At 37.8% G+C, this 25,373-nt stretch overlaps 2 protein-coding genes and 1 long non-coding RNA gene across 8 annotated transcripts in view; 2 read left to right on the top strand and 1 right to left on the bottom strand.

Moving 5' to 3' along the window:
- The window catches only part of LOC134220438 (protein couch potato), a 549,209-nt gene that overhangs the window by 365,884 nt on the left and 157,952 nt on the right, over positions 1–25,373 (top strand). The window lies entirely within an intron of this gene.
- LOC134228179 (uncharacterized) lies at positions 18,381–19,111 on the bottom strand. Its single transcript, XR_009983856.1, has 3 exons — positions 19,019–19,111; positions 18,882–18,955; positions 18,381–18,768 (listed from the first exon to the last, which is right to left on the bottom strand). It is a non-coding gene; the product is annotated as an uncharacterized LOC134228179 (long non-coding RNA).
- LOC134220022 (uncharacterized) lies at positions 19,405–24,592 on the top strand. 2 transcript variants are annotated; one of them, XM_062698949.1, is made up of 2 exons: positions 19,405–19,653; positions 23,504–24,591. In XM_062698949.1, the coding sequence occupies exon 2, from the start codon at positions 23,512–23,514 to the stop codon at positions 24,547–24,549; it is 1,038 nt and encodes a 345-aa protein (XP_062554933.1). In that variant the 5' UTR covers positions 19,405–19,653; positions 23,504–23,511; the 3' UTR covers positions 24,550–24,591. The 2 variants fall into 2 exon arrangements, with proteins under 2 accessions (XP_062554933.1, XP_062554932.1); XM_062698948.1 differs by having other exon boundaries at positions 19,437–19,551; positions 23,504–24,592.

Raw genomic sequence — 25,373 nt, 5'->3', positions numbered from 1 at the left:
GTCTACGCGTCCAAATATTCAAATATCAAATACCCGAGGTGTCAAAAATAATAAAAAATCAACGGTGACGATGGATGTTTTAACAGGTATGGTAGTTTGAATCAATAATCTACAACCAACCGGCACGCTGGTTTTCTTACGGTCTCATACCAAGAGACACCACACACTGCCTGCGAATGGCGATAATGATTGGTAAAAGCTGGAAAAGTTGGTCATATCCGGGCAGAAGCTATGAACAAAATAACAAAACATTATATGTACTTGATTGATATAAGAGATAAAAGAGCTGGCAACAATATCAGCACCGAAATATCATTTAAATATCAAAACTTGCTATGGATAAGAGCAAACTAATGGCACATGATATTGATCACTTCTTACAAATAGCATAACTTGATCTCCTCATGACATTTTAGTGCAAAATATTGATATCGTCGTCTGATCTTTTATCTCTTATATCAATCGTGTCCATATCTCATTTTGCTATCTAATCAACATTTGATATTATTGAGCTGTTTTCTTCTACTCGGGTAGTGTTGTCCCACGAAGAGGGCGAACACATAACTTCCCTAATGTCAGAAGACGGACAGTGCAAAACTCCTAAAACATTAAGATATTATCGTCAATTATCTCTCATGATTTAGGAACTCAAAGTAACTTCAAGCACATCCTACTTGCGCTGTGACTTGGAGGGAGAGTAAGACAACATAAGTACAACAGTTCGAGAAACGACTCGGTAACGATAACAATATCAGGTGAGCGCAAAATTGCAAGATGCCTTAAAAATATGCTTTGCAAAATACGAAAACCAAGCAACGGACCCTCAACTTCTCTTTACACTCACCAAAGCGTTCATGTAAAGCTCTCCCAGACCAGCAGGCCACATTCAGTTAAGAGGATAATGATTTGCTTGAAGACAGCAAGCTTTTTTTAGGGACAATGACGACCGACGGTTGATCAACGGGTACAACAGTAGTTTGAAAAACTTATACTTTGTCACAATTTGGTAACTGGCTCTCTCATATCTCTCATGAACTCTTCGATTAGAGAAATAGGCAACTGGGGAAGTGAAAGGTGGAGTTAACGAAATGTTTACATACTCTATGTTTTATTTTTCTGAGGGTCAGTGCTCAGTAGATTAAGAATCTCAAAACTGCATTTTAAACATGACCCCTTTTCATTCTAGTGGAGATTGTAGGAGGGTTGCATTCATGACGGAATGGGCGGAAATTTATTGAATTTATGTTTAGAAGTTTGCATGTTTTTATAAATTTATTTTTTTCGAATGTATGTATTTACGGACCATGTTGAATTCTGAAAAAAAAAACTTTTAATCGCTAGGGTAAATCGTTGTTTCAACTTGCCCCGCACCACGCATTTCTATTTGCCCCGATGAGTTGAACATGCAGAGCAATATCAAACAACCAAAATACAAAAATTAAAACGGGTCTTTCATCAATTTTTCATAATTATTATGCTTATTCAACATTGAATGATTACCTACCGTGAAAATTTGATGAAAAAACTCTTCCAAACATCGTTTTGAGACCAGTTTCATTGGCACGTCAAATAGTTGGTTTGGATTTTTCAAAGGGCGAAAAATAAACAATGGAAGAGATTGCTTTTGAAAGCTGCAATCTTTCGGGAATGGCAGTCAGAAGGTGCGTTTAGGCGAGTAGTTTGTTGAAAAAAAATATCAGAGCATTCGGTCATTTCCTATCTGAATTACAGCTTCCGTTTCAACTTACCCCGCATTTCAACTTGCCCCGGTATACCTTATAACTTTTGAGAGAGGAAGGATCATTCCAAGCTTCCGGATGGGTATGACTTTAGCTGTCTTCCAGGACGAAACGAAGTATCTAACCCGGAGACACTAATTAATGATCAGCTAAAGGTGTTCGAAAAACGGAGTCCTCTTGTGTTTAGTTCTAGATTCAGGATGTTCTCGTAGCCTTGGGCCTTCAAGTTTTTCGATGATTTGATATTAGGTCGTTAATTCGATATTAGGTCGTTAATTCTCAAACACTTCCGAGAATTCGTTTAGAGTCAGATGGATGTTGTTCGTATGATCGTGGAAGGTTGCTTTGTAAGGACTGATGATGTTTTGTTCAAGATTATACGGACTGACGAAGTGGCGATCTATTTGGCAATTTGGTTAGTTTTCAAAATGGGAATCCTATTGGAGAAATTATTATTTTCTGAGGTCTATTATGGCCTGGATAGATTTTGCCAAGCGATCGCAACGTGTCTTGTGCGCAGGCAGGCCACAGCCCACATTTCGTAGACAAATCAAATTTCTGGTGGGTGTATCAATGACTGGAATGTTGCTTACCTGATGAGACAAGGGTACATGTTGTTCACGGGACTGATAAAGCGCCTATTGGATGGCGGGGAGCTGATCGTCGACTTTATCAAGTTTGGTCGGATGTCGCACGGTGTTGATTTTGTGTGCTACTTGGCCGTGTGGTTGGCAACGTCAATCGTCTAAACGCATGTGCTATGGAGTGTGAGTTCGATTCCACCCCGGTAAGCAGGAAACTTTTCATGATACGATAAATTCTCCACTAGTCCACTGGTTGTTCATTGTCCGTTGTCTCATGTTACGGCCGCTGGTTAAATACGGTGTTTCTGTCTTTTTTGTCGTCCTCGCGGCTTTGAAACCAACCCCAGTCGACTTGATGATAGTTTTATTGGGACTGCCAACTTAACAAGGAGCTCACTACCGCCACTACAAGGGTGGTGATCCAAGCTGAGTTCCTGGAAGTCATAGAAAAATGTGGTCGTTTATGTTTGTGATGTACAGGTCGGTTGTTGCATGGATTCCTGAATGACTCAGCTGAGAGGAAGAAACCGGGCTCAGGATCGAGTAATGGCCATCCTCCATGTAGTTGCTTCAAATTATGCCTTTTTTAATTGCAGACTGTATGTTGGTCCAGGCTTGATGTTTGGCTTTCAGGTCACCAGCAATGATGTACTGGCCTTTCCTCCATGCTGGCTTGACAAAGGGTGGCTGATAAACGATCACCGGATTTAGCTTGAATTGGACAGATCGCTGCGATGAACATCATTGTGCCGACAGAAGTGGTAACATCGACACCGATGGGCTTGATGACACTCAGTTTGGCAGCAGGCGTTACTTGATAATGTAGCCAAGAGCGATGGCCACACCACCTCCACTGAGATGGTCAGTCTAGCTTCTTCATGCGAAACGTGATTGTAACGTTCCCCCTAGTTTCAGATGCGTTTCAGTAATGAACGTCTAACTCCTTCTGCTCGAGGAGATCCTCCTTCAGTTGACCAGGCCAATCCTAGCTGCCATTTCCAACTATGAACATGTCAAGAGTGAATACCTGGTCAAATCGAGTTGGGCAACCGCGCAAACGGGTGGAGCACTGCCTGAAGTTCGGCGACAGTTGCTCCGGAGTATATTCTTCCCAATAATGGTAGGTAACGTGTGGGTCGCCACATTTATTGCAGCGTGGCTTCATGTGGCAAGTCCGGATGCCGTGACAAAAATTGAAGCAGTTTGTGCACTGCGTGTCGCCGGTTCTGTAAGTGATACAAGAAAAATACAATTGAAACATATTTTTGATACGTTGTGATGTTGTGTATGACCAACAGAACGTTTTGTGGGTTTTGTTACGGTATTCCCAAGTAGGTGTCGATACTCCAAACTATTTTAAGCTCAGAGCTTGAAGTTTTGTATAGCCAATAAAACGATCTACGGGGTATCGGCATTACTTTCAAGATGGTCCTGGGTCAAGATGGTTAGGGGGCCTGCCTAGGATGTGGTGGGGTTTGACAGTGGGCTCTGTTAAACCTCTACAAAAAGCTGCATGTGTCCATAAGCAGGCCCTATCAAACCCAGTCAACACATGAACGTATATGGTGTCGTGTAGGATGCTGGAGTGCAGGCGATAGATGTACTTTTCCACACAACATGTATGTATATCGTCTCCAATTTAGCATCTTGTATTGCACCATGTGCGATTTTATGTAGACTGGGAAGCGAACGTGTGCCGCTCAAAGCGCACAAGCCCAACACGAGTGCCAACCGGCACATCAGGATTAATACCAGTGAGATCCTGATTACGGTATACTGGTCAATGCAAGTGACACACACGCGCGCGAAAGTAATGCAAAATAAACGACATGTAAAATGAACGTAAATTTACATTCTTACTGAACGTCAAATAGAGATAAAATAAGGGTTGCTGAATAACATTAGCTTTCCGATTACTATCAATTATTTTCAATTTAAATCCCGTTTCTTTTTTACTTTTCTTACGTTAATGAAACGATAACGCGGGCGCCTAATCCGAAGTTCAAATGAACAATCGCTCACTTTGAGCGATTGATTGTTTATTCTCGCGAAGAATGAACAATTGAACAAATTAAGGAAATGCTAATACTGCTGTGTAGAAGTTTCATAGGTCACATCACTTTCCATGGTGAATCCCGATCTATGTTACTGATTACCCTACCCAACTAACACTACTTCCTTCCCGTGGTAAATGTGGAGATGCAGAGGTATTCTCGGTCTCTAGTAGCAACAATTACCACACACTCACATTCCCTCCCTTTCCCAACTGACTGTAAGGACTTGGCCGGCGCCGTTATTGATCAACATTTGCGAGCTGCTGAAACGTGCATTTCGAGAATAGTTGGTAAATCCCAACCACTATTCACTTGGATCGTAGTGCAATTTGCACCAGTTCTGATCAATCACGGAGTAGCAACCATTGATATGTACAGTCAGTCTAAGCTAAGCTAAGCTAAGCTAAGCTTTGTTACGGTATTCCCAAGTAGGTGTCGATACTCCAAACTATTTTAAGCTCAGAGCTTGAAGTTTTGTATAGTCAATAAAACGATCTACGGGGTATCGGCCTTACTTTCAAGATGGTCCTGGGAACTAGAAATACTAGAATAAAGATCGGAAAAGACGCCATCTTGTTTCCAATCGAACCGTCAAAAGCGGTTCCAATTCGACTTGTTTACCTTTTTTCACCCATAAGAGGCCAGCTTAAAGTTCACGTGATGCCAGAATTGTTTTCACGATTTCATGCCGTTTCATACGTTGCCATTTCGACAGTTTTTCACTCCGCCGGTCTCTGTTTATAAGGTTGCTACTGGGAACATCTTATCGATATTGTAAACATGTCACAGTAAGCATTCACAAAACATCAACGGTACTCCAAACTATTTTTGAGTTCAGATATTGAAGGAATACTGGTTGTCAAAGCGATCAAGGGTGTTACTTTTACGTTGAAATGGGACAGCATTTCGTTGATATACAGTCACTCTCAAAATTGAGCGTACAGCATGGATTAGATGAATATATTAGAAAATTCCTAAGGAAATTTGATTGTTGGCTCGGTAGTTTTTAATGCATTTCAATATTCATCCCTTCCTTCAATGTATGCGTACCTAAAATGGTTGAAATTTTTTCTTTAAAGTTCATTTATTTGAAAATAATCTCAAAATACGCCTGTTAGATGTGACAAAATTGAGCGTACACCGAATTTTTTTCTATCAAATTTCTTATTATAAACATGATTAATGTATTTTAATATTGTTTTTTCATGATTATATTTATAATAATAAACATCCGCTACTTAAAGATTCAATATTTTGAAATTAAACCATGTTTTGGTCAAAATGGCGAACAAGTAAGATGTATAAACAATGCTATTTAACAATTCAATGCTGTTGGGCAAAATAGATGCTTTAAAATATGGATTTCACCGGCATCGTGTCTTATATATGATAGATAATCGAAATCGAGCGAGACATACGATAAATTTGGGAAAATTCAGTCCGTAAATGATGAAAACAGATGTAAACATACAGAGAAAACGACAAATGTTGGGAATGGCATATTTCAAATTAAGTATAACTTTTTTTAAAAGTCGATGTATAGGTAGCTTATAAGCTCAGGACACTCATCAATAATAATATTAATAAAAGAGCAGCACACGGATACATTATAAGATGTCATTTTATATTTGAAGACTCAGTCACCGTAGGAACAAATTTGGTTGAATCATTTAAATTCACCAAGATATCATTAAATAAGCTGCCGAACTCGTAAAAAAGTTTATTTTTACTTGCCACATGGAAATCATCCAATTGTATCCCTTATGGTAACATATCGTGGAATTATATCCAAATTTAATTATGAAATTACGATTTTAGGCAATCTTTTCAATATTCAATCAGAAGTGCTCTACGGGGTTGAAAAGTCGTTTTTATGTTCGGTACCTTAACATGCACCTTTTACTTTTAGAATTTGACTGTAAATGATCGGATTCAATAATATTACTCTTAATGATAGACCTGAGACAATAATCGAGCTTTAAAACAAATTTTAGTTAATGACAAACTAAATTTGAAATATGTCATTTCTAACATTTGTCGTTTTCTCTGTATATTTACATCTGTTTTCATCATTTACCGACTGAATTTTCCCAAATTAGTCGTATGTCTCACTCGATTTCGATTATCTATCATATATAAGATACGATGCCGGTAAAACATACAAATTAAAGCAACTATTTTTCCCAGCAGCATTGAATTGTTAAATAGTAATGTTCTTACCTCTCACTTGTTCGCCATTTTGACCAAAACATGGTTTAATTTCAAAACATTGAATGTTTAAGTAGCGGATATTTATTATTATTAATATAATCATGAAAAAACAATATTAAAATACATTAATCGTGTTTATAATAAGAAATTTGATAGAAAAAAAATCGGTGTACGCTCAATTTTGTCACATCTAACAGGCGTATTTTGAGATTATTTTCAAATAAATGAACTTTAGAGAAAAAATTTCAACCATTTTATGTACGCATACATTGAAGGAAGGGATGAATATTGAAATGCATTAAAAACAACCGAGCCAACCATTTAATTTCCTTTGAAATTTTCGAATGTAGTCAACTAATCCATACTGTACGCTCAATTTTGAGACTGACTGTATGTTGATGTCTTTCTCTAGCTATCTGCTTGCTGCGGATGACCCGAAAATTTATAAAATAATAAAATGGAGATGCTATAAAATATGGTGCACACCTTCGCAGTTTGTGCAAGAATATTTCGCACCACCGTAAGAACAAGCCGATCATCTTGTACTTTAACTTTTCCACATGTAGTCTTACCCGAGTGCAGCACCTATAGGATCTCGGCGTTATCCTTGACAGTGGACTTACCTTCCGAATTCACTACAATGACATTTAAAAAAATTATGACGAGTGCCGTAATTTATTATACCTCAAACCATCTACTGTTCGTTGGTTCGGTCAATTTTAGAGTCGATTGCTGTCATATGTGTTCCATTCTATGTCAGCTGAATAGCCTGAATAGAAAAAACTGAATAAAAGTTCGGTGGATATGCACTTCGGTTCCTTGGCGCGTTTTTGCAGGGAAACTACGCATGGCCGATGGCGATTGTCCTGCATAGTGCTCATAATTTCGTCTTAAAACCATATTTTCAAAAAGGATTTTATTCTTGGGTCATATTAAACTGTTTATGGGTTGATGGGCTACAGCTCTTCGATGAACCTACGCCGAATGGAGTATGGGGCTGTTCACAAACCACGTAGACCGAAATTTCACATTTTCAAACCCCCCTCCCCCCTTTCTTTCGTAGACTTTCGTAGACTTTTCGAAACCCCTCCCCCACCCCCTTGAAGTCTACGTAGACTTTTTTAAATTTCACAAAACATCATATGTGATTGGAAAAATATGGAAATCAACCACGTTTTCAGCAATTCAGCTATTCAAATCCATTTCCATATCCATTGTGAACATTACAGTAAAATTCAAATTTCAAACATAACGAAATCAAACTGAACAAAATCCAACAAAACAAGTATCAATCCAAAACGAAATCAAATTTAATCATCTGTCCATAGCTCTTGAAACTAAATCTCGAAGCCAATTCATTTCATTTCTGTTGAATTTGATTCCTCCTAGAGATGCATTGGCACTTGCATTGGCGCGCCACTGCTTAAAATCTGTCACGCATCTGACCTATAATTCTTAATGCCATTTGTAGAAAACCGAAGAATTTCCAGAATTTCGAAAAATTTCGAGTTGAAATTCTGAGAATGTCAAGTTTTTCGTGGAAATTCCGTAGAATTTTCCGATTGATAACCATTAAGGTTTCCAGGTAATACTCCAAAGAACTCTCCGTGATAATTCCGATATTTTTCTTGAAAATCCCATGCAATATTCCTTCAAATAATCATCCGTTGAAACAACAAGATTTTTTTTTTAATTTCCAAAAGTTTTCCCGTTAAAATGCCGAGTAATTTTCCGTGAAAACTTAAAATTATTTCCCGTGGAATTTCAGAATGGTTACGTACCGTTGTGGCTCGAATTCCGAACATGGCTCATATCACTAACACTGGCGTTTTAGCGCCCTGAAACTAAAGTTTTCATTAGTTTTCCATACTGAGGATCAATATTGCAAAAGAATTCAAGCTTCTATGGAGAAAATTACATAAATAACGCCAAAATGGCTATTTAAAAGCGAGTGTTCGGGATACGAGCCAAAACGGTATGATATTTTGAAATTTCTCTTGCAAAAAAGGAGCGATATCCTCAGGAAATATGAAAAAAAAATTCTTTGGACATTCCAAAAAGTTTTACGAATAATTTTAGTTGGAAATTATGGAGAATTTTCAGTTGAATTTTTTGAAATTATTTATAATTTCGAATCATGAAAATTACAAATGCTTTCTTACAAGAATTGCAATATTTTTTTGTGGAAACTCAAATAGTTTTTGGTAGGAAATTCAAATAATATCTCGTGAAAATTTTCAACAATTTCTTTAAAAAATGTTGAAGATTTTCCATAGATATTTCCAAAGAATTTGCATTAGAACTGCCGAGAAATTTTTTAAGAATGTCCCATGGACATTTCGAAGAATTTCGTTTATATGTATGTCCAATGAATTCCTCATGAGAGTTCCGAGGAAATTTCGGGAAGTAAGGGAAATTACAAGTTCCAAAGAATGTCTTTTGAAAATTCCAAAGACTTTTTGTTGGATATGCCAAAATGCTTCCTTTGTAAATTCTAAAGAATTTTCCGTTGAAGTGCGACATAAGTTTCCGTGGAAATTCTAAAGAATTATTTGTAGTTTCTAAAGAAGTTCCTGCCGAAAATTAAAAGATATTTTAGTAGAATCTGTAATATAATCCAAGTAGAAATTTTGATTTTTTTTCGAAAGTTTTTATAGAATTTTCAACACAGAAGAATTTGCTGTTGAAATCATGATATTTTTAAACCGTAGTTCAGACTATTACTTCAGTGAAATCCATAAGATTTTTCTGGAGAAATTCGAGAGATTATTTCGGTAAAGTCTGTATGAATTTTGCGGTGCTGTATGAATTGTTTTCAAAAAAATAAAAATAAAATAAAAAAGTCTACGTAGACTTTTAGTTTACCCCCCCGTCCCCCCTCGTAGACTAACGTAGACTTTTCCGAAACCCCTCCCTCCCCCTCAAAAGTCTACGTGGTTTATGGACTCGATCCTGGGCCAATAGCTTCCAGTCGCCCTGAACATTGAGCGCCCTCAGGTCCTCCCCAACTGCAAAAAGCCATCGTGTACGCGGCCTTCCACGAAGCCTGTGGCCTCTTCCTGGTTCTCTGCTAAATATTATCTTCGCTTGACGTTCTTCTTCAACGTGACCAGCCCACCGTAGTCTGCCGTGTTGTATAAGACTTATAATATACCGTTCTCTTGTTTACCGCCGAGTAGTGTCCGCAGCACCTTACGCTCGAACACTCCTAAACTGTTTATAATTTAAAATTATTGAATAGCTCAAAATCTCCATATCGAAAGTGTATTCAAGTTTGTCGAACCAAAATTTTTGACTGAGGATACTATTACATAAAATGTTCCAGACTTGATTATAAATTCGAAAATTCAATCCATCATCCACTTTTTGTCGAAAAATTTCGTAAGCATACTTTTTCGAATAAAAATAAATAAAATTAGGTTCTCAAAAATTATACGAATGTCAATAAGATCACTGGAACGAAGCACATTCAACAGTCAATCGAGTTCAAAATAAATCTCGTACTCCATTATAAATCCAATCGCTCCCTCCACTGTCTACCAAAATCCGTATCCTCCTAATAGGATGGTACATTTTTATTTCATTGCAAAAACGTATCTTCACAAATTTGCTTAACGAGGCACGATGCTTGCGAAATGAACCCATCATTCTAGAATGGCATATCAAGCAGTTGAAGAAACTTTCCTTTTCAAGGCTGACATGTACGATCCATTCTCGGTCACTATTTCTTCTCTCAACCTTCACTGCAAAACTGAAGAGAGATGTGGGTTGTGATTAGCACATTTTTTTTTCAGGCGAAGTAATAACCCAAATGTACGGTTTACCTTTTTAGCGTGTGGAATGGAACAGCGTGGGCGCCACGCCACCAGAAGCATTTAAAAAATGAGGGAACATAATCGCCCTGACGCCATCACATACACACACCCTGGGGAACGATATTGATGAGGGTAATCGACAGAAAAAAAAGCATCTATTCTTAGCACTAACGATTATTTTGATGATTCTGAACTTTCTCCTCCTGTCGGATGGGTGAGAAGGTAATCTGCCAATAAATTTTGATGCAACACCGGCGGCAGTGAATTGAATGGAATGCTTCACTTGATGGTTAGGTACGCGTTGTGCTGATAGGTCAGTGGGTGAATACTTGCTTCTGGCTGTTCAGGCAGTCCATTCATTGTCGAGTCGTGTTCGGTAGCCGTTAATAAAAAATGCTACATTGGTATTTAGCACTTTTGTTTAGTGGTATCAATTAGTGCGCTTTGCAGGGATTAATGGGTCACAGACACCTTTTTCTTCGTATTGGCATTACATCCCCCACTGGGACATTGCCGCTTCTCAACAGTTTCACAGCTATTGACTGTGAGGTTTCTATGTATGCTCAAGGAAGTCGAGAAAATTTCCAACCCTAAAATTTCCGGGAATCGAGCCCAGTCACCTTCAGCATGGTGTTGCTTTGAAGCCGTGCATCTTACCGCACGGCCAAGGAAGGCCCCAGACCACAGACACCATGCACCATTAAGGACACTCCTTACGGAATCCAGATTCGAAAGTACTCGCGTTTTCAAGGACACACCCTTCAATACGGAAGTAACGCGCAACTGTCGTTAGCGACGCAGCAAAGCTGAAATAATAATAATGACAGTTGTGCGTTGCTTTAGTACTTTTAAATTTGGATTCCGAGGGGAGTGTCCTTAAAGTGAATGGGCGCTGACTTTGTGGGGTCCATTAACTATAGGTATAAAACAATAATTGACTGTTTTTGTCTGCTATATACACCATTATTTATTTACTGTAATGTTTACTGCCGCTAATCGCAAGTCGAGCACATCTGTATATGGCGTCCATACACAGCAAAAAATAATTAAATTTAAACGACATGTAATGTGTCGCCAATCTATTTTTACATTGATTGGATTAGGTATTTTATTGAAATCTACATTTAAATCAATGCACATAATTAGAGCACGAATAAGCATTAGATATTACATTAAATTTCACTCGAATTTCACCCAAAGTGCATGACACTTTCGTTGCTATAAAATTCAATAAAAATGTATGTGGAAGTAAATTATTAAACCTGTATTTTCAATCGACGTGTAAAATTATAGCAACACAGTTTGAAAAAAAAATATGGCCGATCTTCAGTTTTTCATCTCATGCAAAAGGTTTGCATAGTAAGTGCGTCGCTGCAAATGGCCGAAGAAATTGTTTGTAAGTTCTGTGCTTCGCATTTCAACGATGTTGAAAGATATATTTACCATTCGCGAGTGCATAAGTGCCAAAAAATATTCGAGTGCGTTATCTCGGAATGCGGTTTACGGTGCAAATCCTTCGACGCGTACAAAAACATTTGCGTCAGCGGCACCAATATGTGAAAGTCAAGCGCATTTTCCGGTGCTCTGTTGTGTTGTGTGATTGCGTGGAATACAGTGTGAAAACGATGGCCAAACACTTGGCGAAGCACCTCAATGCTGGTCAACCTACATTTTGTCCATTCGGGTGCTGGACAAAAAAACCTTTTGTCACTGTTAACAGCATGCGCATTCACAACATGTACTTCCATCGTAATGGGAACGTACAGGCAGAATGCGGTGAACAAAGGGATTCTGAAGATCTTGCCGGAAGACCCTTGGATCCAATTCCTGAACATGAAGAATGCGTTGATCCTCCGCCGGAAATCGTCAAGAATGAACTAGCAGTCGGAGGATCGGAGTCGGAGGAGTTTGATTGGGGCAGCGGGACCATACATATTTTCGGAACATTGTTTTTAAAGCTGTTGTCACAAAAACATGTTACGCAAACAGCAATCCAGGAAGTGGTCACAGCGTTGGGGGAAGCCGCTGCAGTGCAAAATACTTATGTGGCCAACAGTTGTGTCTTAGTGGGAAACGAAATGGAAGATGAAATTGACAGGGAACTTAAAGAGCGATTCGTGAGCGGTGTATCCCAAAAACTACGTAGCATTGATATTTTCAATGTCATGTTCGGGACAAGAGGATTGTTCAGGTCACCTTACATGCGTCAGAAATTCTATCAAGAGCACTATAACTTTGTTCCTTCAGTTCAAATTTCATTGCAAAAGGATAATGAACATAAGGATGCTTTCTATTATTATGTCCCAATACTAGAAACACTTCGAGCAATGTTAAATGATACAAGCATTTACAAAGCTGTGTTTCGGGATAAACTGAAAGTACCCGGATACTTGACGGATTATGACGATGGGTTGAAATTCAAAAATAGCGAGTTTTTACTCATAAAACTTTAAATATTTTTTGTACCAGGATGCTGCAGAAATAGTTGTGAATGCCATTGGTAATGCAACTTCTCGGTACAAACTATTGTGCGTGTATATGGTTCTAGGCAATATTGATCCATATTTGCGTTGTAAAACCGAAAATGTACAGCTTGTCCTTCTGTGTAAAAATAAGGATTTTTCATTTTTGGGGCGACTGTATATTCCGTCGACTTGTGGAGGACATCAAAATATTGGAGGAAGACGGTATTATTATACATGGTGGTGGTATCCCTGAAACTGTGCGAGGGTCAATATTCACGACCATGAATGATAATCTTGGTGCCCATCAAATTGGTGGACTCGTAGAGAACTTTTCCACGAGTTCTCATTTTTGCCGTACCTGTTATATTGAACATAAGTCGTTCAAAAATGATTGTCTCTATAAGGCAGAATTAAGAACACCTGAGACACATGCGGCTGATCTCCAGATGATCACCAGTAATCCGCATTGTGTCCCATTCAGAGGAGTAAAAACTAAATGTATTTTCGATGAGCTGCAATATTTCGAAATGTTTGAACTTGGTGCGGCTCCATGCGTCGCTCACGATCTATTTGAGGGATGGATTAACAGCGATGTCTTCTTAATTTTGAAGCGCATTTCTAAGGAGCTGCACATTTCAGCTCTGTTTATGCAAGGTAGAGTAAATGAGGTTTGCCAGAAACTGAAACTGGATACAAAAATGGTTATCGATTTTACTAGAAAATCCAAGAATTTCAAAGCAAAGGCTTGCGATATTTGGCATCTTGTCCAAATTCTGCCATTTGTTTTTCTCAACAAGCCAATAGATTATGACAATTCACTAATATTAATGTTGATGCTCATTAAAAACATCACAGACATTGTCACTACGCCCGTTGTATCGGAGTCTCAGGTTTATCTGTTGCGATCATTCATATCGGAATACTTGGAACTCAGAAAAAGTCTTTTTGATATTCCGCTAAGACCAAAACACCATTTTACAACACATTACCCTTGGCTTATATCGCGACTTGGTCCGTTAATGTCCTTTTGTACATTGTTTTGTGAGAGAAAGCACTGCTTCTTCAAGCGAGCCATCCGAAGCACTCTCAACTTCAAAAATGTGGTTAAATTCTGTGCTGAACAGCACCAACTATATCAAGCTCTTTTATCACAAGAAAACGCACGTTTTGAAAGGCATTTTGTGGTATCCAAGTACGTAGAATCCTTTGAAGATCTTCCTGAAGCAGTGCGAATGGAGCTAAGCAAGTATGATCTACTCAGTGAAGATGCCTTATATGCTGAGGAAGCATCTTATTGTGGCTACGATTATAATCGAAACGATTACCTTTTTCTCGAACATCACGAGTGTGGAGAAATCTTCTGTGTGGTCCAAATTCAGCTTCTCGTATTCAATAAATCCAATGATCAAATCGTAGTCTATGGTACAAAGCATTCGGTCACTAATATTGTGGAAAAGGGAATTATGGAAATAGCTATTGAAGCCCACGAAACTGTTGCCAGGGACATAACTCAGTTTATCGACCGAGCTCCTCTGAAATCGTTTTGGGAAAGCAACAAACTGTATCTTTTTATTCGGCATGCAATTCCTCTAATTTAAGTTAATAATTGAAAAAGACGAAGAGAGAAAAATGGCAGAAAATTTTAAAATCTACAGAGTTTGTGATGCCTTGCGTATCAAACGAATAACTCTGATAGCACTTCCCACCGTAAGCAGTCTATTGCAGCAAGGTAAGCACAATACTAATAAAACTATACCATAGAAAAAAAATAGAATAAACATAATAATCTTGATTTTTAATTAGGATCAATTGCGTTTGGTGTCAACATGGACAGCGTGTACATCGAAGCTGATGGGTGTAGAATAACGACGAACCTAGCATTGGCTGCATTTGAAAACACTCTTCTCATGTTATTAGGACAGGGTGAAGCGTGGACCCCAAACATCATGCACACAATGGACCTCAAACCTGCTCTTCATGCTACAGGTAATTTTTATCACATAATATTATACACATATTGTTTTGTTACAAAGCTCAAAAAAAAGTAAAATCTCCTACAATATGGTAAATAGTAAACTGCACTCACTTCGATTATTCGGTCATCTTTGAACCAATTTAGAAACAACGAGGATGATTTCTGAGTACACTATCCACCTAATTAGAAGCAAAAACGTAGTGGGTGGACATTACTACTCACCGTGTTGTAGAAGTTTTCACCATAATACTATGTCCATACTATTGAGTATTACCTAGCTACTCCTTTAGTATGCATGCTCTTAAGCCATGAATTTTAGGTACTTATACATAGAATATATACTTAGTTTCGAAAACATAACTTGCCTGTAAATGAGAAATCACTTTTTAATACGTATAGACGCTTCATGTATTATTGCTCTTACCATTTTCTGCTATTTTATCAGAACTGTTCGTTTCCTGGACTTAACATAGATTTAGATTCAACCAACTATGTAAATGATGCAAATAGACACAGACTACTAAAATATTATAGTTTGGCAGCGATTGCATTGCCTAATCGTGCCCTGTGATCGTACCAAACTATCGTGACAAATCTATTTTTGTTGATATATTTGAAATTATGACAGGAACAACAGTTTATTTTTATGTTAACACTGTGCATGACGACCGAATTTTGTGTATATATAAAGCTTGCTGACGTTTATTCATCTTTCTTTTGCACGCGGACAGAACGGATAGGATTTGTTTTCATCAGGAAACGCTTCCGAAGGGTTTCCCGATGAAAACAAATCCTACCTTTTCTGTACGCTCGAAAGAGAATGATGATTAATCGTAAGCAAGCCTTATGACATAGTGGCATGTATATATTTATATAGAATAGGCCTTTTCATATGACACTGCCGAGACTGCACTTGTTTACAACCGCTGAACAGGCCTGCAAGTCCGAAGCTGTCACTTTCATAGAAGAACTGTCAATTGACGATAAAATCAGCTGTTTTTAAACGTCTCGTGAAAAGGCCCATAGACTGGTGGCGCACGCAGCCTTTGTGTACTCCACCGACGGCAACAGGCTAAATTGTCGCTACATGTGATTGTTACACCGACATTTCTGGAGAACGGATTATCATCGGATTGTACACCGTGCACGGTACTGTTTTGACTCAAGTCCCGAAAATGACTCATACACACTTATTTTTTTTCGCCGAGGCCGGTAAAATAAATTACAGTGATCGTTCGCTAGTTGGGACACGACCTCACCCCAACTAGCGAATGCCGTTTGCTAATTGCGGCGTTTTGACAAGCGTCAATGTTGTTTACTTTTTGCATTGAACAAAGGAAAATTTTACGCGCCAGAAAAAATCGATCCAGCCAAACACGGAAACAAAACGTCAATGCGTTTTTGACATCACATTCTGACTTTTAGCTGCTTTTTAATTGGGTTTCGCCCCAATTAGCAAACCCCCAACTAGAAAAAAAAACAAACAATTAGCGAACGTTCACTGTACTGAGAATCCAACAGCTGAGATCTCGGTGAAAATCTCGGCAAAAGTTTAAATTACCGACTGGTCGTAAAATTTACGAAAATATCCAGCTGTCAAAATTTGCCGTGTCGTTCGGTAATACTTTGCCGAAGTGCTCGGCGAGGTGCTTTACCGAGATAATGTAAATACAGTAGACGTTCGATAACTGCAATGCTTTTTAACTGCAATTCGATAGTTGCAACAGTTTTGCAATTATCGGACCGTATCAGACTGGTGTCAAACTCAATGACAGCTGCATTGCGCTGCACATTTAGATGCACTTTTATTGCATCTGACGTCTATTGACAACCGTTTGACGTCTAGAATGCGTTGCAGTTATCGAACGGCATTCGTTAGCTGGAAAGTAAACATTTTGCAGTTATCGCTGTAATTATTTTGTAATAACTGTAATAACTGTAATAATTTTTATTTGTTTTTCATTTCAATTATAGAAAAAAAAACTCAAAACCGTAAAGAAGCCTGAAATCACTCATTTATTTAATCGAAGAACATGAAATGAACTTTCAAAAATGAATATCTGTTAACAAAACGCCGTAATGATGTTTTATGTCCTATTTTATATTTAAGCCCGGAAGATTTAATAATGCTTAGCATCATTAGTGCTGTCCAATGAGCAGGTTGAAGTCGCTCGAAATTTCTTCCATCCTGCTACATAGTTCGTTTTTGTCAACAAATGAAAACGAACGGGATGGAAATAACCAAATATACTGTATTACCATTATAGTCCACTCTGGCTGATTTGAAGAAACAATACAGATGCGCCGCGGTGTCAGTGTGTCACAAAAGGCAACCAATGTAGTGAAGAGGCATTCCGAGGGGTGCTTGAACGTGTGATTCAATATGCAGTATTACATTTTGAAATAATATGCTAGAAATCATACCATGACCCCATTTTTAAAACTAATTTTAAAATTAAAATTTTGAAAAATATAATTCAAATTTTCAAAAATTGTTAAATTAGTGTAATTTTTGCATTTATCGCATAATTCGGTAAAACAATTTTTGTTGACGACGTTCCGGTTAAATGCGATTTTACAGAACCTGTTCGTTAAATAATTTTACCAAAATAAATTTTGTCTTTTAAGGCTGTGAACCATTCCACCGATTCGTTTAACTTTTAGTTAAAATTTGACAGTTCGATGGTTATTTTCCCATCGTGGTTAAAATTTTACTCCGAAGCCGACCCATTTGAGTTTTGACAGATTGAAAGTTATTTGGAGCAATTTGGCGCCAATTTTCTCGCGAACAAAGTTTAACTATCGAACTGTCAAATCTAACCATGCTCCGGAGGAGGGTTATTTTTAACCACGGCGAAATAACCATCGAACTGACAAATTCTAACTAAAAGTTAAACGAATCGGTGGAATGGTTCACAGTCTAAGTGTGTAATCGATTAATTTTGAATCGATTACTTTCCAACGATTAATCGATTCAATAATCGACCAGAATTGAGAATAATCGATTAGTTACTAATCGATTAATCGGAATTTTACGACATCTCTAAGTACAGCAAGCTAATATAAATCGGCGCTGTCGCATAAAAAGGCCTATTATGGTTAACTTACCGAATGGGCTTAAATATAAATCGTCGGTGTAACAATATTTATATAGCTAAATATATGATGCATATGTACACGCTCGTCCGGCTGAACTCAAATTTGGGTCAGTTTAACTCAAAATCGGAAAAACTGGCTCAAGACAAAATTGAGTTAATGCCCTGTAACTCAATTTTGAGTCACCTTGGAAGATATTTGATTTTGAGTTACGTTAACTCAATTTCATAAAATCGGATATTTATGAATTTGAGTTTGTCATTCCAGAAAAAAATTGTTTTCATTATTTTTCAATTGTATTAATGATAATTCTAATGGCAGTTTAGAAACATTTTATTTATTACACTATGTTACAATGTTACAATGTTATGAAGTGTATAAATCAAGTTATAAATAGAATGCAAGAATTCGATTGTAGCATAGAATATCATAGCCATGAATTAATTTCTGGAGCATGATGTTTGGCGCTACGAAACGTGTCCCAATCCCCAGAAGCAGTATCCAGTATCTGTATCTGAAGCCCTCAGAACCTGATATTCAGGCTGATGCAGAAATCCGATGTGAGCAGCTGCAGGGGCCCTCCTTAGCCTAGCGGTAAGATGCCCAGCTGAAAGGCAAGACCATGCTGAGGGTGGCTGGGTTCGATTCCCGATGCCGGTCTAGGCAATTTTCGGTTTGGAAATTGTCTCGACTTCCCTGGGCATGGAAGTATCATCGTGTTAGCCTCATGATATATGAATGCATAAATGGTAACTTGGCTTAGAAACCTCGCAGTTTATAACTGTGGGAGTGCTGAATGAACACTAATGACAATAAGAAGAAGAAGAAGCTGCAAGAAAATGATATAACCGAATCATTAATAAAAATTGTCTATAATTGATCGCAATCAAAACATATTGTAACATGTGTAATACTAAATATTAAACCGAGTATTAAACTTACCGAAAAAAATACTTTTCAGAATGTATTTTGTTTTTTTTTTTAAATCTGCAAAACCCATAATGTTATAAACAAATCTGCAAATTGAATGATGAAATAATCAGAAATGAAATACAGCTTTTTATCAAATTGTAACTCACGTTTTATAATTGAATTTGATTTAGCTTTTTACCAGCAACCGGACTTCGCCATTTTTTAGAAATTTTCACGATGACCTCAATTTTGAGTTTTCCACCTATTTATATGTATTTGAGTAACAGTCACTCAAATTCACAAGTCTCGGTTACTCAGCGTTTGACGTCTCGAAGGAAGATATTAATTTGAGTTATATCGACCCAAATTTGAGTTCAGCCGGACGAGCGTGTACACTCATGTGTCAATTTGCAGCTGATGTATAGGCCTTTTCATATGACACTGCCGAGACTGCACTTGTTTACAACCGCTGAACAGGCCTGCAAGTCCGAAGCTGTCACTTTCATAGAAGAACTGTCAATTGACGATAAAATCAGCTGTTTTTAAACGTCTCGTGAAAAGGCCCATATAGATACCTTCTGTCAAAGCTGCAGTTTGTTTTCTTCTGTATCGAAGTGTTTATTCGTCGTAGCCGTATTTATTATTCCGAAAAATAATATAATAACTTCGATGAAGATTCGTCTAACGAAAATTCCAACCAGTAAGTTTGAGTACCTGACCAAACTTAATTACTGGAAGTTCACCGCAGCGTATTTAGAAGGATTAGATGACGACTACCCGTTATAGTTAACTAGAACTGCATGTGAGTCCATGATAATCTATCTTCTCTTTTCTGCATTGGCATTACATCATCTGCTGGAACATCGCCGCCTCATAGCTTAGTGTTCATTAAGCACTTCCACAGTTATTAACTGCCAGGTTTTTAGGCCAAGTTACCTTTTCTGCATTCGTATATCACGAGGCTAGCACGATGATACTTTTATGCCCAGTCGAGATAACTTCCAATCCAAAAATAGTCTAGACCGGCATCGAGAATCGAACCCAGCCACTCTTAACACGGTCTTGCTTTGTAGCCGCGCATCTTACCACACGTCTGAGAAGGGCCCCTTGATAATATGCAATGCTAAAACTTAATGCGAAAATGATTCTATGTAATTTTGTATATAATTTTGCGCTAGTATTGTATTAAGTTTAATTATTATTTTTGTTCAACACACTTTTCTCAAGACATTCCCAATTTAATGCACCACTACCCTGCCGTGAATCGCATATTTGTCCCATCTTCGCTGGGTTTCCTATTCATATAGGACAAGTATACGATTCATGGCAGTACCTTTCTCGCATTTAGCCAAGACAAACCATCCATCATTTCATTATAAACTTTTAAACACAATTGTCGATCGTTATCAAATTCATTAGTGTTCAACTAGGCTTTGCCCCTGTCGAATGCAACTTATTACGAGAAAATCTGTTAAGGATTACTCCATGAAAAGATGGCTAATAAATTAAATTCTTAGCTTTCGTGCACTCACAAAAATGGAGTGAAATGATAGCCTACAACTTTGTTCCATTACAAAGGCAAAATCGTGGTAATCGTGCTCACTAGATGAACATTACATTTTATTCTCGTTACGACACATCTTCGTGGCAACGTGCCTATTTTTACGCACAGGGGAACTGTACCGGTATGAATGAAAAATTTAAATGATTTTATGATTGGTTTGCAACTTGATCTACTAGTACTGTAACTAGTAAGCTCTAAATCAACGTAAGATCCGCGGCTACGAGACTATGCCGAAAATGGTTGGGTTACAATCCACGATGTTGAGATGAAAGAAACTATTAGTGAGTTGACAGAAACTATCAGTTAGTAATTGCGATCCATGTGAGTAAGATGCGCTGCTGGAGGTGAGTGGATAGAAAGTTGATCAAGATAAAATAGATAGAAGAATCAAAATAATTGCTCAGAGGGAGTAAATAACTAGGGAGTAAAGTAAATAACTAGTATAATTGAGTCCCTTTTGAGCGTAAATTGTTTTGAGGTTGAGTTGATGGAAAGTTGATCAGTGCGCAATTGCGACAGTAGAAGCAAAAGTACCCAAATACTTATGGCGCTGTTAGCATTAAATATGTTTTCCCGATACAGGATTCAGTATGCTAAATATGACCGTTAATTGTGTGTCATATTATAGAGTATGTTTTGTTCTGTTAACTATATTATTTTGAAATATTAAGGACCGGTACTTTGGCCAACAAGCCACGGCAAACAAGAAGTTGGTCACGCGATATGGAGTGACATTAGCAACCCATGTGAGCGCACAATGTTTGCTTTGAGGTTGAATTGATAGAAAGTTGATCAGTGCGCAATTGCGACCAGCATGAGCGCACAATTATTGCTTTGAGGTTGAATTGATAGAAAATCTCAGTAAGCAATTGTCACAAATATGAGCGCTAAATTTTGCTTCGAGGTTGAGTTGATAGAAAGTTGATCAGTGCACAATTGCGATTCAAGTGAGCGCAAAATGTTTGCTTTGATGTTGAGTTGATAGACATAATCAATACGCAATTGCGATCCATATGAGCGCACAATGTTTGCTTTGAGGTTATTTTGATAGAAATTGTCAGGGCGTAATTGCGATTCATTTGAGCGCATAAAGTTGTCTTAGAGGTTGCATTGATAGAAATTGTCAGTGCACAATTGCGACCTATGTGAGCGCAAAATACTTGCTTTGAGGTTGAGTTGATAGAAAGTTGATCAGTGCACAATTTCATTACCATATATACGTTCAATCAGGTGAACATTATACCATTTCGATAACCTAGTGTATAGACTACTTTAAGGTGCAGAACACCAATCCGGTTGGTTTTTCAAGACGTCAAAACCATTACTTGAATAATTTTTGGGACTGTGGGGTAAAAGTACGCAGGAACCGGTGGGGCAAGAGTACGCATATGAATCTTCAAGTTCTGATGTCAAACCCGTATCTCCGGCCGAAATAAGACTTCTTCCAAAGCGTAAAGATCCACAACTAAGAAAAAAGGGACAGAATTCGAAATTATAACAAGTTTTTAGGATAAGTTGAAGTAATTCGGTGTTAGAAAGGACTTAGCGAACCAAGCACTGAACCGAAATAATGAAATTGTATTAGGACTTGTTGTACACCTAAACATAGTACGAAAACACAATTTCATCTAAATGATAATTTCATTTAATCAAAATAAACATTCATAAATTACGCAACGTTTATCTGGGAGGGGTTGCGAGATATAATTATAGAGGATTCATACAAATAATTTTTAGAGGATTCATACAAAAAGTATAATATAAGGGGGAGGGGTGATGAAATAGCCAAATTTTACGTTACGTGATTGGTGGACTTTCTTTAAGGAAAATTCCTTTGTATACGCCACGTGAAACCTGATATATATTTTTACCTTTGTAGTTTTTTGTATATACAAAAAACAATGGTTTTTCGTTTGAAAGTGCACATTTTTAGGACCCCCACCCCCTTTAAGAGTTACGTTATCTTTAAACATTCCCTAATATATGCTCATTAAACATCAATTAAATGATATTAACTCTTATTTGTGTTAATATATACTTAAAGTACATGATTGGATAAATGCGTACTCTTACCCCACCCGATGCGCACTTTTACCCCACCGGTGGGGTAAGAGTGCGTTTTTCACTTGTCTTGCAATAATGGTTCTACTAAAACGAATCTCAATAATTTCAATATTTTTTCCACTAGGTAACATGAAGGAAGAGTATATGAATCATCGACACTGATTTGATATGCAGAAGCTTGCTTTATAAGGGCCACATGATCGATTGAAAACTAAGTGCGTACTCTTGCCCCACTCTACTCTACGTTTATCCAACGAGGCTTGCCGAGTTGGATAAATACTACGAGTGCTGAAAAAATCGAGTTTTGCAACGAGTTGCACACGCTATTTTTTGCAATGACGAAAAATGGGCTTTGATATGATAAATCTATACCAAAATTGTACAATCGAATTTACTCCACATGATCACTCATGCCAATAAATTATGTTGCGGCAGAGAACAATAAGATTCCATCTTATCGTGCCAAATTACATAGCTTGAAAAGCTATAAAGCGATGAATGCAATTCCCTTTGGAAAATTGTGATGTTATGTCCAACAAACCATTTCATTTATTACGAAACGCTTAGAGTACACTATTTAAACACTCACCCAAACTAATTCAGCAAAATGTAGTCAAGTAACTACTGTCCCAATGTAGGTTTTTCATTATAGCACCCAAATGAGTGCTATAATGAATATTATGCAACCCATTTGAGTTGCATAATGGTCATTAAAGCACCCATTCTGTTGGTATGGAAAAGTAGGCCGTTTTATCACTCAAATGACAACTGTAAACCAGGTATTATGATCAGGAATTGCAAAAATTTTATTTTTGTCTGCCTCATGATAATGAATACTATTTTTTCAAGGATCGTAGAGCAATGTACATCTGTTTTGGTCAATTATGCAGTAGCATCCTCAGTCAGTCAAAGGTTTCTAGCTTAGCTAAGATACATATATTGTTGGTCCTTTGTGTATTGGATTTAGTAATTGAAAACTTAACAATGTTCGAAAAAAATAATTTTACTCTTTCATTTCAAACAGGACCAATAATGATGAATTCGATGGTAGACCAATCGGTACATCCGGTTGTGACAGTTCCTCAAATCGTATCAGTCGTTTCGGAAGTTGATCATCAACCATGTGATGTGCAAATAATGTCAAGTGACAGTCGGCTTTCAAGCGCCCCTCCAGAGGAGTTAGCGTCAATCTTCGACGATGGCGAGAAAGGCCTCACTGAAGAGATTATCGAATATGTCGCTGGATCCATGCCATCTCCTTCCGAAGGATGCGAAGAAGCTGAACAAAGCAAAGTAAACATTGAAAGTCAGTCAAACACAGCCAGTATGGAAATGTTATATCCGAGTGAGCAGAATCAAGATGAATCAAATCAACCGAATGGCACTACATCAACCAGCAATGTTGAAAATGAATCTCCGAATATCAGTCCCAAACGCAACTCCTCCGAAGGTGCGCTGCTTACAAAATGCACATCAACCAGCAATGCTGAAAATGAATCTCCGAATATCAGTCACAAACGCAACTCCTCCGAAGGTGCGCTGCTTACAAAATGCACAAAGAAACAAGCATCCACGGAGATGAAATTTCGGTGTTTCGATATCAATTGGAGCAAAATCAGTGACCACCTTCTGGATCGTTTGCGAGCCCTACAAGAATTTAAAAAATCCAATCCAGGTGTATTTATACCCGCAGCGATACGTATCACCAAGACAGAACTAACGACATTGATAAACACCGTGGTAGAACAGCTTCGAATTATCGATACGAGAATCAGAGCCGATACTATGGAAACAGTCGCACGTCAAATTCTTGAAAAGTTCCCGGCATTAGATTACACTGACGACGATGGGTTTGGAGGCGGCCAAGGTTACATCGAGCTGAAATACAAAATGATTAATCGGAACAACTATTTAAACCGGTTCAGAAATTCTCAGCCACATCAAACACTTATTAATTCAATGAGTCTAAAGAAGAAGCGGAACGAACGAGCAGGAACTCTGAGTGAATACTGGGCGAAATATATATACATATGTGCTCGACTTGCGGTTAGCGGCAGTATAAATCTATGACAATAAATATTATACAAAAGAACGAGTAATCCAGCTGCTTTAAAAGTAAACAATGATTGTTGTTGTCTGCTATGGTTACACGCATAGTACAGGTTCTAACTATTGTTTCCACATGACCACAAACTGTGCTAAAAGTGGTTCTATAATGGTAATTAATTCTCGAGAGGGTCATCTGCAATGAACTAAACCTCTAATATTAATACACTTTCATCTTCTTTTTATAAATGTTTCATTCATTATGTTCTATTTCTACTCCTTCCTTTGCCTTACTGGAACTGCAGTTGGTTTACAAACTCTTCCTCTTCCAACAATTTAAACATTACAGAAACATTGTACGACTACCAAGGGCGACATAGATTATTCAGTCTTCTATTACAAACTCGTTAATTTTTAATGGCAACTGTTGGTACAGCCCAGAAAACCCTGTGTTCCGAACCAAATTACCGTCATTATTATCTATCACTGCAGAACAATGTTGATATGGTTACGAATTGTACTGTAAAAATCCGATTAACCCACTGAGTTGCAATGTTGCCTTTCTCGTGCATTTTAAAAATACTAGGTATTTTAAAACTTTTGAGCCTATTGTCAGATCTGGTCAATTTTCATTTGGAAACAATAGGGCAGGATTCCCCATTGGTAACAACAAAAGTTATGTTTTATTTGTTTATACAAACTTATATGTAGATATACATACACACAGACATCATTTCAGTTCTTCAGGCTGAGTCAATTGATATCCAGGCCGCCTATAAAAAGTCCGTTTTTGTAGTGATCCTACAGCTCTTACGTACACTTAGTGTACGAGAAAGACAAAAAGGCAA

This window comes from Armigeres subalbatus, chromosome 3 (genome assembly GCF_024139115.2).
Source record: "Armigeres subalbatus isolate Guangzhou_Male chromosome 3, GZ_Asu_2, whole genome shotgun sequence".
NCBI lineage: Eukaryota > Metazoa > Arthropoda > Insecta > Diptera > Culicidae > Armigeres > Armigeres subalbatus.
This window is presented reverse-complemented; position numbering and strand designations above follow the sequence as displayed.

Bases quoted from the DNA above. Each gene is read 5' to 3' on its own strand.
- LOC134220022 (XM_062698948.1), top strand. From the start codon at position 19,521: ATGAAGATTCGTCTAACGAAAATTCCAACCA. The intron at 19,552-23,503 runs GTAAGTTTGAGT...CATTTCAAACAG, and splicing joins TCTAACGAAAATTCCAACCA to GACCAATAATGATGAATTCG.